The following is a 14,094-nucleotide window of genomic DNA, read 5'->3' on the forward strand; positions in this document are numbered from 1 at the left end:
TGGTGAAGCTGCTTCAAGATAAACCAGGTCTACTCACAATGAGGCTGGTATGTTGGAACAGTCAAAGAGGAACACACACACACACACACACACACACACACACACACACACTCATAAACCTACATACACCCCATTGATAATGAGGTTCTGTCTAGTGGAGGAAACATAACCCCTGATGAAAGCATAACATTATTTGTATTAACTACATGAAACGTATGAACACTTCAATTCACCGTGTCTGAACTAATAAAGCTAATGGCTTATCCGCGGAATTTGCACTTTATTTCCAGTAGTTATGATAACTGGATAGCTACACTGAGTAAAACCCACAGAGCAGTATTACTGAGTTAGCTGGATAACTGCACCGAGTAAAACCTGGATCACCCCCAAATCTGGAACATGGGCTGAAGTAAAAAGAGCCGAACGCCGCTTCATGAACTAGCGGTTATACACCCCGGAATTACAGGCGTCCTCGTTTGGCGCTGTTCGATCGATACAGAATGTTGCAAAATATCTGGAATATTGCACAAATACGTAAATAAAATGTATGGGGGAATAACTGTGTTATAATTCGGCACAGTCTCTTTTTTCCCTTTTCAGAAGTTTCCTTACACAGCTTTACACACCTTCCGTACTGTAGAATCTAAATCTGGACGACATCGAAATTTGCATGTTCAACAGTTTTTCGGCGGCGTTAGATCTCACTTGAGGTCTGTCGGATAAACAAAAGCGGAGAACTCTGTCTGAGATGAAGCAGGAAAGCCAGAGAAACCTTAACTCACATCAACACTCTTTAGGGAACGAGGCAATCTGAGCCCAAATCGCAGCTTTGAGTGCAACGCCGGTGTCTGTAGTCTGTTTCAATAGGAAGTTGAATGGAATTGAAACACTGATATTTACACACGCAAAAAAAAAAAAAACAGATGAAGTAGTGAGTTTGGGTATTTGCCGTCTCCTTCCTCCGGGGTATTACAGAAATGAAGACTGCCACAAACATAACATCTCAACACTGACGCTTCACGCAGGAGTACAGCCCACCTGGCCAGGTGTCTACGGCGAGGCGAGCTGGGAACTCGCAAACTTGCGTTTAAATTCACACCCTTCACTTCCTTAAATACGGGTCTGCAGCCCACACCAAAGATCATCTCAATTATTAATATGTCCAGGACACAGGGAATTAAACATTAATATGATATTAGATTCCAGTAAGTGCCAGCCTGTAGCTTAGTGCCTAACGTGCTTGACTGGGACTTGGAAGTTTAGGCCCTTGAGCAAGGCCCTTAACCCCACATTGCTCCAGGGGGGGTTGTCCCCTGCTTAGTCTAATCAACTGCAAGTCACTTTGGATACAAGTGTCAGCTAAATAACAGTAATGTAATCCGGTGACCTTTAACAAAACATTCTGAAATTAGCACCAAAATAATAATTAAAAATTCCAACTGAATAAAAGGGGATTGATATAGCATGATTCCTATTTATAATAATTATGATTAGATCTTCAAGCAATAAAAAAGTTAATTCTGCGTTAAAACTATTATTCAAAGGTACAAGCAAAAATAATTATTCGTGAAAATACATTCACGTACATCAGAGTAAAAAGCATTCGACTCCACACAAGATGAAGAAATATTCCAGCTGCATTTAATTACAATGAATGGATCTGTAATCTTTACTGTTGGTTACAATGAAGTTCATATCTCCAGTGTTCTAAAGCAATGATTAATGACAAATTAACCTTAAAAATAAGGACACTCAAAGCTCTAAACATCGGGGACAAGGTTAAATGAAGACGTTCACTTTCCCGGTCTCCGTCTTCGTACACTGCCACTGTCGTGTGAACGGGGCGTAAGGCATCAGAAATGTGTGCATCAGAGGTGTGTATCAGACATCAAACCAGATAAATATGAACAAACACTTTCCATTGTTTTATGCCCAGAAACATTTAGCATTTAGATAACAAAAAAAACTACAAAAAAAAAACCTTTCTGTTAACAGAAAGTGAATGTGCAGTGTTGTAAATGTAAAATGTAAAGTGTGTGTTGTGTGTGTGTGTGTGTGTGAGTGTGTGTGTGTGTGATTGAGGTGTAAACGGGCTGTGCCACCATCACATCCGTCTGCCTGTCGCTCGGCAACCGCATCCCTCCACACTGACCAATCGACAGAGAGGAGGACCAACGAGTCATCATGTCACCAAACGCAGCATCAAGGCAACGCGGCAGAAGTATTTACAAATAAGGCCTTTCCCCCAGACACGGATCACTTCCTACATGTGCTGGGGAGGCTCACAGGAAGACAGCCACGCCCCACGTCCCGCCCCCGGCCACGCCCGTCTGGCCCTACTGCGGGTACGCCTCCACAACCATGGCATGTCCCTGAAACACAAAACACACACATGCATGTGAGAGTGTGTGTGCGCGCGCGCGAGTGTGTGTGTGTGTGTGTGTGTGTGTGCATGACAGTACGCTTGTTTATATGCGTTTGCTCGTGTGTGCGTGTCTGTGCGAGTGTGTGTGTGTGTGTGTGTGTGCGCGTGTGTGTGTCAGTGTGTGTGTGTGTGTCCGTGCGTGTGTGCGAGTGTGTGTGCGAGTGTGTGTGCGAGTGTGTGTGCGAGTGTGTGTGCGAGTGTGTGTGCGAGTGTGTGTGTGTGCGTGCGTGCGTGCGTGCGCGTGTGAGTGAGTGTGTGCGTGTGTGAGTTTGTGCGCAGGTGTGTGTGTTTCTGTGTGTGTGTGCGTGTGCCTGTGTGTGAGTGTGTGTGTGTGCGTGCGTGCGCCTGTGTGTGAGTGTGTGTGCCTGTGTGTGAGTGTGTGTGTGTGTGTGTGAGTGTGTGAGTGTGTGAGTGTGTGTGTGTGAGTGTGTGTGTGAGTGTGTGTGTGAGTGTGTGTGTGTGTGTGTGTGTGTGTGTGTATGAGAGAGTGCCCCCCCTCACCTGCCCCCCCGCTGCACATGCGGCCACCAGCCCGTACTGCCCCCCCTCCCTCTGCATCCTGTGAGCCGCCGTCATCACCAGCCGGCAGCCCGTCGCCCCGAACGGGTGCCCCAGCGACAGAGAGCCCCCCCACATGTTAAACTTCTCCATCGGGGGGGTCCCCACCTGCCAGGACACAAACACTCCGTCACGTACACACCCTCAGTGTAAAACACACACACCGTCACGTACACACCCTCAGTGTAAAACACACACACCGTCACGTACACACCCTCAGTGTAAAACACACACACCGTCACGTACACACCCTCAGTGTAAAACACACCGTCACGTACATACCCACAGTGTAAAACACACACACCGTCACGTACACACCCTCAGTGTAAAACACACACACCGTCACGTACATACCCTCAGTGTAAAACACACACACCGTCACGTACACACCCTCAGTGTAAAACACACACACCGTCACGTACACACCCTCAGTGTAAAACACACACACCGTCACGTACACACCCTCAGTGTAAAACACACCGTCACGTACACACCCTCAGTGTAAAACACACACACCGTCACGTACATACCCTCAGTGTAAAACACACCGTCACGTACACACCCTCAGTGTAAAACACACCGTCACGTACATACCCACAGTGTAAAACACACACACCGTCACGTACACACCCTCAGTGTAAAACACACACACCGTCACGTACATACCCTCAGTGTAAAACGTACATACCCTCAGTGTAAAACACACCGTCACGTACACACCCTCAGTGTAAAACACACCGTCACGTACATACCCACAGTGTAAAACACACACACCGTCACGTACACACCCTCAGTGTAAAACACACACACCGTCACGTACATACCCTCAGTGTAAAACGTACATACCCTCAGTGTAAAACACACCATCACGTACACACCCTCAGTGTAAAACACACACACCGTCACGTACATACCCTCAGTGTAAAACACATACACTTATCCTCACTGTGCAAGTTATAACGTAATCTATCAGATACTATCTATCTCTGCTGCACGTTGTAATGAGTGTTACTTGCATACAAACAAACACTCTACATTACCTTGGATGTCCTCCCCATGTATGTTTGTGCAAACCAATCAGAGTCCATGGCCTTCAGGTTCGCCATAATCTGGCCCTAAAATGACAAATTAATTTGGTTTAATGCACACACACAGACGGAGGCAGACGGAGGCACACAGGGGCACACAGGGGCACACAGGGGCACACAGGGGCACACAGAGACACACAGGGGCACACAGGGCACACAGGGGCACACAGGGCACACAGAGACACACAGGCACACAGGGGCACACAGGGCACACAGGGCACACAGGGCACACAGGGCACACAGGGGCACACAGGGGCACACAGGGGCACACAGAGACACACAGGGGCACACAGGGGCACACAGGGCACACAGGACACACAGGGGCACACAGGGGCACACAGGGCACACAGAGACACACAGGGGCACACACAGGCACACAGGGGCACACAGGACACACAGGGCACACAGGGCACACAGGACACACAGGGGCACACAGGGGCACACAGGACACACAGGGGCACACAGGGCACACAGAGACACACAGGGGCACACACAGGCACACAGGGGCACACAGGACACACAGGCACACAGGGGCACACAGGGCACACAGGGCACACAGGGCACACAGGGCACACAGGGCACACAGGACACACAGGGGCACACAGGGCACACAGAGACACACAGGGGCACACACAGGCACACAGGACACACAGGGCACACAGGGGCACACAGGGCACACAGGGGCACACAGGGCACACAGGGGCACACAGGGGCACACAGGGGCACACAGGGGCACACAGGGGCACACAGGGGCACACAGGGCACACAGGGCACACAGGGCACACAGGGGCACACAGGGGCACACAGGGCACACAGGGCACACAGGGCACACAGGGCACACAGAGGCACACAGAGGCACACAGAGCACACAGGGGCACAGGGGCACACAGGGGCACAGGGGCACACAGGGGCACAGGGGCACACAGAGGCACACAGAGGCACACAGAGCACACAGGGGCACACAGAGTATCCACTTCTAAACTCTCTCGGGAGAAACGTTCTGGATATTTCTCCATAAGCTTATGGAAGTTCCCCCTGCTAGCCTTGGCCAACTGAAGACGTTCAGAGACTGAAGATGTTCAGAAACTGAAGACTGCGTAAACTCCCGCCAACACGTTTGTCACGAGGAATACCCTGCGGAGTGATACTCACAGCGAAAGCCTCGTGGAACTCGAACACGTCGATGTCGCCCATGGTCAGACCACTCCGCTCCAGGACTTTGGGCGTACCGTAGGCGGGCCTGAGGAACGTTCACACACACAAAGCTAAAGCCACTTCAAACAACAGACACAATTCAAAATGGTGCCAACACTGTATTTGAAGGCTGCTACATAAGACCTATATAACTACTTAATTCAATGTCACACTTGCACATAATGGCACGCACACACACACACACACACACACACACACACTTTCGTTTGAGCATTAACTCACCCCAAAAGGAGCTGATCTTTGGGGTCCTGGGACACGTACACAAAATCTCTGCAAGGAAGGAAAAAATAAATAAATCAACAGCTCACACCCTACAGCTAACCACACACTAACTCACCAACTGACTGATCCTGAGAGCCTCTCTGCCCTTAAACACACCCCCTTCACTGCAAGCAGCACACACGATTAATACAGAATGGCACTGTATAACACGAGACAGCATTATAAACTGCCTGGTACCTGTGAGTCACTGGTAGGTGTAACTACAGGCATGAAGCATTTCCCAGGCTTTAGAAACATGCAGTGAGCGTGTGTGTGTGTGTGTGTGTGTGTGTGTGTGTGTGTGTGTGAGTGAGTGAGTGTGTGTGTTTGTTTGAGTGAGTGTGAGTGTGAGTGTGGGTGCGCGAGTGAGTGTGTGTGTTTGAGTGAGTGTGAGTGTGAGTGTGTGTGCGCGAGTGAGTGAGTGTGTGTGTGTGTGTGTGTGTGTGTGTGTGTGTGTGCGCGCGCGCGCGCGAGTGAGTGTGTGTGCGCGCGAGTGAGTGTGTGTGCGTGTGTGTGTGAGTGTGTGTGTGTGTGTGTGGTCTGTGTGTGTGTGTGTGTGTGTGTGTGCGCGAGTGAGTGAGTGTGTGGGTGTGTGCGCGAGTGAGTGTGTGTGTGTGTGTGTGTGAGTGTGTGTGTGTGTATATGTGGTGTGTGTGTGTGTGTGTGTGTGTGTGAGTGTGTGTGTGTATATGTGGTGTGTGTGTGTGTGTGTGTGCGCGCGAGTGAGTGTGTGTGTGTGTGTGTGTGTGTGTGTGTGTGTGTGTGTGTGTGTGTGTGAGTGTGTGTGTGTGTGTGAGTGTGAGTGTGTGCAATGTTACCTGAGATATGCTTTTGGTTTGTACCCCATGGCCAGAGCCTTCTCCTCAGACATGATCAGGACTGCAGAGGCCCCATCCGTCTGTTTAAAACACACACACACACACACACACACACACACACACGTTAACTGAAAAGTACACGGTGTGCAGAGACATGAGATTGACAGGACGGTGTCGGGCAGCGGAGCGAGGCGATTGGCTGACCAGGAAGGAGGAGTTGGCGGCGGTGACCGTGCCGTGTGGTTTGATGAAAGCCGGCTTCAGCTTGGCCATCTGCTCCATGGTGCTGGGCCGGATCCCGTTGTCCTTGGAAACGGAGCCCTTTCCTGTGGGAATGCCGACGGTAAGGATCCCATGGCAACACAGACATTCCCATTCCCAAACAGACCCCGCCTTACTCGCCTGGGCAACTGGTCCATCCTCAGTACTGCAAGCGCATCCATACTGCACACTGCATACTGCAAGCGCATCCATACTGCATACTGCACACTGCAAGCGCATCCATACTGCATACTGCACACTGCAAGTGCATCCATACTGCATACTGCACACTGCAAGTGCATCCATACTGCATACTCCAAATGCATCCATACTGCATACTGCAAGCGTGTCGATGTCCCAAGCATTCCAAATGACATCATCTCATGTGGGGGAAACGTTCCTCAAAGTGTGCATCTGCAGCCTAGTCTTCCTTATTCTGGGAGTGTCCGCATATCCCACTCCCACACCGTCACCCAGCTCTGATCTTCTACTCACTCATACACACACACACACACAGAACTGAGTCCAGAGAGGATTCTCAGTCTCAGCCTGTCACAGAAAGACGTCTCACTCACTCTGCTGCTTAAAGGCACTTCATTCAGATAAATTTGACCACAAAAAGATTTCAGTTTAGCTGCACAGTGTCTCGCTACAGGCTAACACTCTGGGGTCATATACTGATGCAGTTACATCCTGCAAGACCGTACACTACATCACACACACACACACACACACACACACACACACACACACACACACACACACACACACACACAGACTCTCACACACACACACACTTCTGTCAGCCGTGATCCACGTGAACGCAGCGTTATGATGTTTACAGAACCGTGTGGGTAATGTGGAGGTTGCGTGCTCCATTCCCACGTGTGGCACTGCCACTCTTAACATGCTTAAAGCGCTTAAACTGCGCTGATTCAGTGCAATATGAGCTGTGCACATGGGCTGTATGTTTAAAAGGCAAATGTGCACGTCTCAGTGATTCAGAGGGGCTTTTAAATGCCTAAGTGTGTGTGTGTGTGTGTGTGTGTCTGTGTGTGTGTCTGTGTGTGTGTGTCTGTGTTTTGAGACAGTACAGGAAAAAGGGGGCAGGACGGGACATCAGCGAATTAAATGTACGTTGCCGTGGTGATGTCGCTCGAGAAGTGTTTTACAGTACAAGCAATTCTCCAACAGGGAATGGAAAAGGAGGGTTGGATTCAGCAACGCTCGTTATCCAGGCAGGGGGACAAAGTTTGGCGGAGTGCACATGAATGAGCAGTGAATGAGTGAGAGGGCGCCGGGGGCAGGACCTGGCACGTTGAAGCTGATGACGTCACTCAGCAGCCCCGCCTCCTGGGCCTGCAGGGCGAGGGAGTGGGAGCGCACGGCGAACTGGTCCTGCTCCTGACGGGTCACCCCGAACGCCGCCGCCAGCCGGTCGGCCGAGTGCCCCATGGTCTCCGCCGTGGAGAACTCCGCCACCGCTGGGAGCTGCCCGGGAGGGAGGGAGAGAGAGACACGCACGGGGGAGAGAGTCACTCACGGGGGAGAGAGAGACACGCACGGGGAGAGAGAGAGAGACACGCACGGGGAGAGAGAGAGAGACACGCACGGGGAGAGAGAGAGAGAGAGAGAGAGAGAGAGAGAGAGAGAGAGAGAGAGAGAGAGAGAGAGAGAGTCACTCACGGGAAGAGAGAGTCACTCACAGGATGTGCGTGCGTGCGCGTGCACGAGTGTGTGCGTGTGCGTGTGCGTATGCGTGTGTGTATGAGTGTGAGTATATGTGGTGTGTGTGTGTGTATATGTGGTGTGTGTGTGTGTGTGTGTATGTGTGTGTGTGTGTGTGTGTGGTGTGTGTGGTGTGTGTGTGTGTGTGTGTGTGTGGTGTGTGTGTGTGTGTGTGTGTGTGTGTGTGTGTGTATGTGTATGTGGTGTCTGGGTGTGTGTGTGAGTGTGTGTGAGTGTGTGTGACTGTACCTCAGGCATCAGGTGGCTGAGGCGCATGGTGCCCAGCAGGGACAGTCTCTGGCTGAGGGTCTTGGCCTTGTTCAGGGAGAGCAGCGTCTTCCTCATCTTACGGCTGTGACGAATGGGAACGTCCGACATGAACTCCACCCCCCCCGCCACCACGGCGTCACACTGCCCCGCCGCAATCAGCCCCACACCTGCACACACACCGCGGACGAGACGGACAGGTGGGTGTGCGTCAGTACAGGAGAGTGCTGGTACAGGTGTGTCGGTGCAGGAGAGTGCTGGTACAGGTGTGTCGGTGCAGGAGAGTGCTGGTACAGGTGTGTCGGTGCAGGTGTGCTGGTACAGGTGAGTGCTGGTACAGGTGTGCTGGTACAGGTGTGTGTCAGCGCAGGTGTGTGTCAGCGCAGGTGTGTGTCAGCGCAGGTGTGTGTCAGCGCAGGTGTGTGTCAGCGCAGGTGTGTGTCAGTACAGGTGAGTGCTGGTACAGGTGGGTGTCGGTACAGGTGTGTGCTGGTACAGGTGTGTCGGTGCAGGTGTGTGTCAGTGCAGGTGTGTGCTGGTACAGGTGTGTGTCGGTGCAGGTGTGTGTTGGTACAGGTGTGCTGGTACAGGTGTGTGTCGGTGCAGGTGTGTGTTGGTACAGGTGTGTCGGTGCAGGTGGGTGTCGGTACAGGTGTGTGCTGGTACAGGTGTGTCGTGCAGGTGTGTGTCAGTGCAGGTGTGTGCTGGTACAGGTGTGTGTCGGTGCAGGTGTGTGTTGGTACAGGTGTGCTGGTACAGGTGTGTGCTGGTACAGGTGTGTGGTACCTGTGGTCATGGCCTGGTTGGAGGAGATGCAGGCCATGGTGACGGTGTGCGCTGGGATTTTATCAGAGAAGCCAGCTCCTAACGCAGCCTGGGGTACACACAGAGACACACACACAAGAGAGTCAGAGCTGAACCAAGACACGTGTACGAGAAAGGGTTTGCTCCATGTACTGAGAAAAAAGCTCTCGCACACTCACACACACTGATCACAGATCACAGAGAGGATTCTGAAACCCATGACCCAGTCAGACAGGTATGATGCATTGTGGGCCAGCGGAAGTCCCCTCTAGGGGTCATTTGCACATGTGCAGAACGTCCACAATCCTCCCGGCTAATATCAGCTCATTTCACCCAACGTCACCCAGCTAAACTACTCCAAACTGTCTCACAAGCCCTCACAACACGTCAGCAGCTCTCCCTGCCCCGCTGAAGGGGAGACAAGGTGAGGATTTAAAACGTTAAAATAGTTAAAATACTAAAAGGAGGACAATTAGCGGGGAGGACAGGGGGTACTTTTCCACTGGGGAGAGGATGGACAGAGGGGTAGACTGACTGACATCACGAGACAGGGCTGAGAATAGAACGATTTCACTGCCAACTTGTACAAAGGGTCGCACGCACACACACACACGCACACACAAACACACCCCGTCTGCCTGTTCAAGTGGACTGTCCTTAAACCAGGTCACAATCCGTGTCACCTTGACTCACTCTGCTATGCTGAAGGACAAGCTGCCCAAAAATGTTGTGTTTTAAATCACAGGTCAACAACAAAGCATATAAATACAGCCATAAAACGGATTAATCGTGGTTCATTTCTGCGCCGTTTATGGTTGCCATGAAATGTATTTTACAGTTAGCGAGTGACTGTGTGATTATACAGAGAGGTACAGAGAGGTACAGAGAGGTACAGAGGGGGTACAGAGGGGGTACAGAGAGGGTACAGAGAGGTACAGAGGGGTACAGAGGGGTACAGAGGGGTACAGAGAGGGTACAGAGAGGGTACAGAGGGGTACACTCTAAAGAGACAGCGGGGTTCAGGGCCAGCACACCTCTCGGGCCACGTTGCTGGTCTTCACTTCCTGGATGACAGTCCCGTAGACGATGTAATCCACCGCGTCTTTAGGGAGGGCCGTCTTGTTCAGCAGGCCCCTGTCACACAAAAAACATCAATTTACTTTTAAGGAGAAAACGATAAAACCCAGAAAAGTTATTTTAAACTAGCTTAGTTTTGGTCTGAAAGGCAAGCATCAGATTTCAGAAGTGTGCGTTGACTCACACACACCACACTGCCACACAGACAGACCGGGTGACCAGCGCACTAACAACACTTCACCACTAGAGGGCAGCACGTGAAAAACGCCCGGTTATTTCCGGTTTAAACTACAATCACAGAAGTTTAGAAAAATAAACGGAGATGACTTACTGCAGGGCAGCTCTTGCCAGGTCATGGGGCATGAGGTCGCTGTACCTGAAACACAGAGAATACAGGCGTCACCATGACAACACACACGTAATACAGCCATCACCATGACAACATACAGCGTACAGGCATCACCATGGCAACATACAGGCATCAGAAACTCACTGACCCTATAAAGACCATGACCCTACTGAGCCAGTGTTCACTTTACCGCTCACAGGAAAACCTAAGTACACAGGCAGAACGAGAAGCACTGATTGGTGTTTGTTGTTGGCCAATGAGGAAGGTCTATGCTTAGCGACACGGTCATTGGTCACTCACGTGGTGCCGGACAGAAGGAAAGGGGTACGGACTCCGTCCACCAGAACCACATTCTTCACACCGGGCTTGGCCAGCGTCTTCTTGCTCTTTGCTTGCACTGTCACAACACAGCAAGAAGGAACGGTTCAGCTGTGTCATTTCAACAGGCATATTGATTTAAATAGAACAATGATGAACATGATAACTACATACACAAGGAGAAATGAGAGAAAGCTCGATCTGAACAAAACACTCTCTCACACACACTCTCTCACACACAGTCTCACACACACAGTCTCACACAGTCTCACACAGTCTCACACAGTCTCACACAGTCTCACACAGTCTCACCTTCAGCCTGCAGACAGGAGGATGTGCTGAGGGACCTGGCAGCTGCAGGACCAACAACAACAACAACACGGTTAAAGCTCTGCAGCACATTCTCCCCGAAAACTGTCACGCTCTATCCCTCCATCACTCTGATAGACATCCAGCTCTATCACTCCTTCTCTCTGATAGCTTTGCCAAACGCATGCCAGGTTCCAGCTATCCAGAAGCACAGTGCTTAAATGAGTGTTCCGCTGTAGAACTGGAACCCTGTACTGGGACCCTTGTAATGAATGAACTGGCACCCACCAAACCTGGCAGCCCAGGAGGAGTTCGCCGAGCAGCTCCGCACACTCAACAAAATGGCCGCCATCTTTCCACTGAAAGACAAAATCAATGCGGCTGTGCTCGTCACCGGACAAACAAATTATCATATGGATTCACAGGCACACAAATATACAGGACTACCGTGCAGGCCTGGTCCTAAATGAGACACAGTCCTATTATTGGGGGCTCTTATTGGGGGTCAAGCAGCAAAGGCACATAGTGCGTTTCTACCTTCTCTTATTATTATTCATCATCTTCTTCTTCTTCTGTCTCTGGCAGCCCCTAGAACCGTATGGTAAAGACTTTTTGAAATTTGGCTCACTGATTGGGGACAGTTCGATAAAACGGGTCAAAAATGGAGGTACGTTTAGCATGTAGGTTTTGAGCGGCGTGTCGGATAAAAAAAAATCCGGTACAGTTGGATTCCTTCGATCAAGCCGAATTCAACGCATTGACGTCAATTTCCACCATACTGGATATTCTGAAAAGGTTTTTAAATTTTTTACAGGCCACAAATTTTGGAAACGAACCACAATGCTTTGCGACCAGCATTTTCCATAATTTTGTTACACACAAACCTTTTTTCGTTCTCATTTTAAGCTGTGAGAAACTATGGCGCGGTCCAAGAGCAATTCAAATTTAAGAACGGCTCTTCTGCGTTTTGCCACGTTGATGACAGATTCTATTGAGCAATATAGTAAAGTACAACTACCTTATATAACCTAAAGTACTCTATTCATTATTCAATAATCCAAAACTCTCTTCGCCCAGTAAGTGGCACTTTGTTAGTTAGCTAAAATGATAAATGTTATAATGCAAACGCTTATAGTTGACAATGAATGTTATGTGTAACGAAGGAGTAGGTTACATCCATCCAGCAGGTTACAGCATTCCTCAAAACCCGTTTTCTGTTCAATTTTGGGATATAAGTGTGTAGGGCGGATGCGTTTACTCAGTGAAAATGTGTTCTCTTACATGTCCCACACATAAAATAACACAAGACCCTGTATTTTCATGTTTCCAAAATATATAATTTTTCGTAAAAATAAAAATGTTCATTGCAAATTGAAGGCTGCAGCGAGCTGCATCTTGACTGTGCATTGCAAGAGAGAAAAAATTGGTTTCATTTATCTAGAATAATGTTTTAAGGACCGGCTATGTAATATGTTTGTTAATGGATTCGTGGCTATATGCAGCAGCGCGTAGCCTACGCGATGACGCTGTTCTATTGCAAAATTCACTTTATTTAGTAAACTATATAGCTCACTATATTTGCATCCACTAGTTAGGGGTTAGGGATTAGTAATTAGTGACTAATGAGCCATTTCGGACTGCATACACCGCCCTGGCAACATTATGTCACTGACTGAAGGGCGGGGGTCAAATAAAAAAAATAAAAACGTAGGTTGACGTATCCTTACAGAAAGCCTGTTCTTATGGGTCTAAGACATCCACATTATACTTATTTGAATGTGTCTCGCTCCGTTAAAGAAATATGAATGCGATTTGAATAATGAAGTCCGAAAGCGGAGTGAATTTCCGCGACGGAGCTGGCGACGTGACAGCCCGGCGGAGGAGGGGCCGTCTCTCTCCCGGTGACCCTTCACCTACTTCTACAGCCGTGGCTGACAAGGGCAACGATTATATTTAACATTAAATAGTCCGAAACCTGGATATACGAAATGTGCCGACAACATAAGCAGCTCATTAGTCATCTGTATAAACACATTAATAAATCCCGAAATATGTTTATACGTTACTGTGCGATAGATGGACTTCATGCAAGCACCCATTCAACAATACACAGAAGTAGTGCAGCCAACTTAATGAATTAAACTCATACGCCTGCTAGCCTGATATCTCCAGGCCGCGTTAAGATAAAGTAGCACATCACATAACGCAGTGTACTTGCTTTCTACTAAAACATGTAAAGTTAGTGCTTTGCGTAGATAAAGAGCTAACGTTAGCTAGCGAGTTCACATATACTGCGTGCTTAGATTAGCAAGGCTGGCAGCATGGATGTCGAGTTCGGAATAATTCACGTCTGGTTATAGCGATGTGCCTAAGAAATGATATTTGCAGTTCAATAACTGCGTCATGACCTCGTTCGTGTCCACTGATATTGCAAGTAAGCAATCTTACCTGTTCTTAGACAATTCTCAACGAAGATGTCAACCCACTTCCAAACTTCCAGCTACAAACTACCACTCAACTACTGTACTCTGAAGACCCCAACACACATAGGGCTGGCTAACATTGTGCCTGTCTTCAAACTTTAAAACGTTTATAACTAGAATATTTTGGAGACAT

General features: G+C 49.4%; 1 protein-coding gene across 1 annotated transcript; it reads right to left on the bottom strand.

The window, feature by feature from the left end:
* Positions 1 to 1,619: 1,619 nt before the first annotated feature.
* On the bottom strand, positions 1,620 to 14,044 carry hadhb (hydroxyacyl-CoA dehydrogenase trifunctional multienzyme complex subunit beta). Its single transcript, XM_061242104.1, has 16 exons — positions 13,927 to 14,044; positions 11,767 to 11,837; positions 11,482 to 11,523; positions 11,152 to 11,248; positions 10,834 to 10,878; positions 10,460 to 10,559; positions 9,408 to 9,495; positions 8,604 to 8,791; positions 7,937 to 8,117; positions 6,570 to 6,691; positions 6,366 to 6,445; positions 5,509 to 5,556; positions 5,224 to 5,311; positions 4,024 to 4,098; positions 2,927 to 3,091; positions 1,620 to 2,372 (listed from the first exon to the last, which is right to left on the bottom strand). The coding sequence occupies exons 2-16, from the start codon at positions 11,828 to 11,830 to the stop codon at positions 2,337 to 2,339; spliced, it is 1,419 nt and encodes a 472-aa protein (XP_061098088.1). The 5' UTR covers positions 11,831 to 11,837; positions 13,927 to 14,044; the 3' UTR covers positions 1,620 to 2,336.
* Between the last annotated feature and the right edge of the window lie 50 nt (positions 14,045 to 14,094).

The sequence above is a fragment of the Conger conger genome, chromosome 5 (genome assembly GCF_963514075.1).
Source record: "Conger conger chromosome 5, fConCon1.1, whole genome shotgun sequence".
Lineage (NCBI taxonomy): Eukaryota > Metazoa > Chordata > Actinopteri > Anguilliformes > Congridae > Conger > Conger conger.

Coding starts and splice junctions, on each gene's coding strand:
- hadhb (XM_061242104.1), bottom strand. CDS start 11,830: ATGGCGGCCATTTTGTTGAGTGTGCGGAGCTGCTCGGCGAACTCCTCC. Junction 11,524..11,766: donor CTCCTGGGCTGCCAGGTTTG/GTGGGTGCCAGT, acceptor TTGGTCCTGCAG/CTGCCAGGTCCCTCAGCACA. Junction 3,092..4,023: donor ACATGGGGAGGACATCCAAG/GTAATGTAGAGT, acceptor GTGTCCTGGCAG/GTGGGGACCCCCCCGATGGA.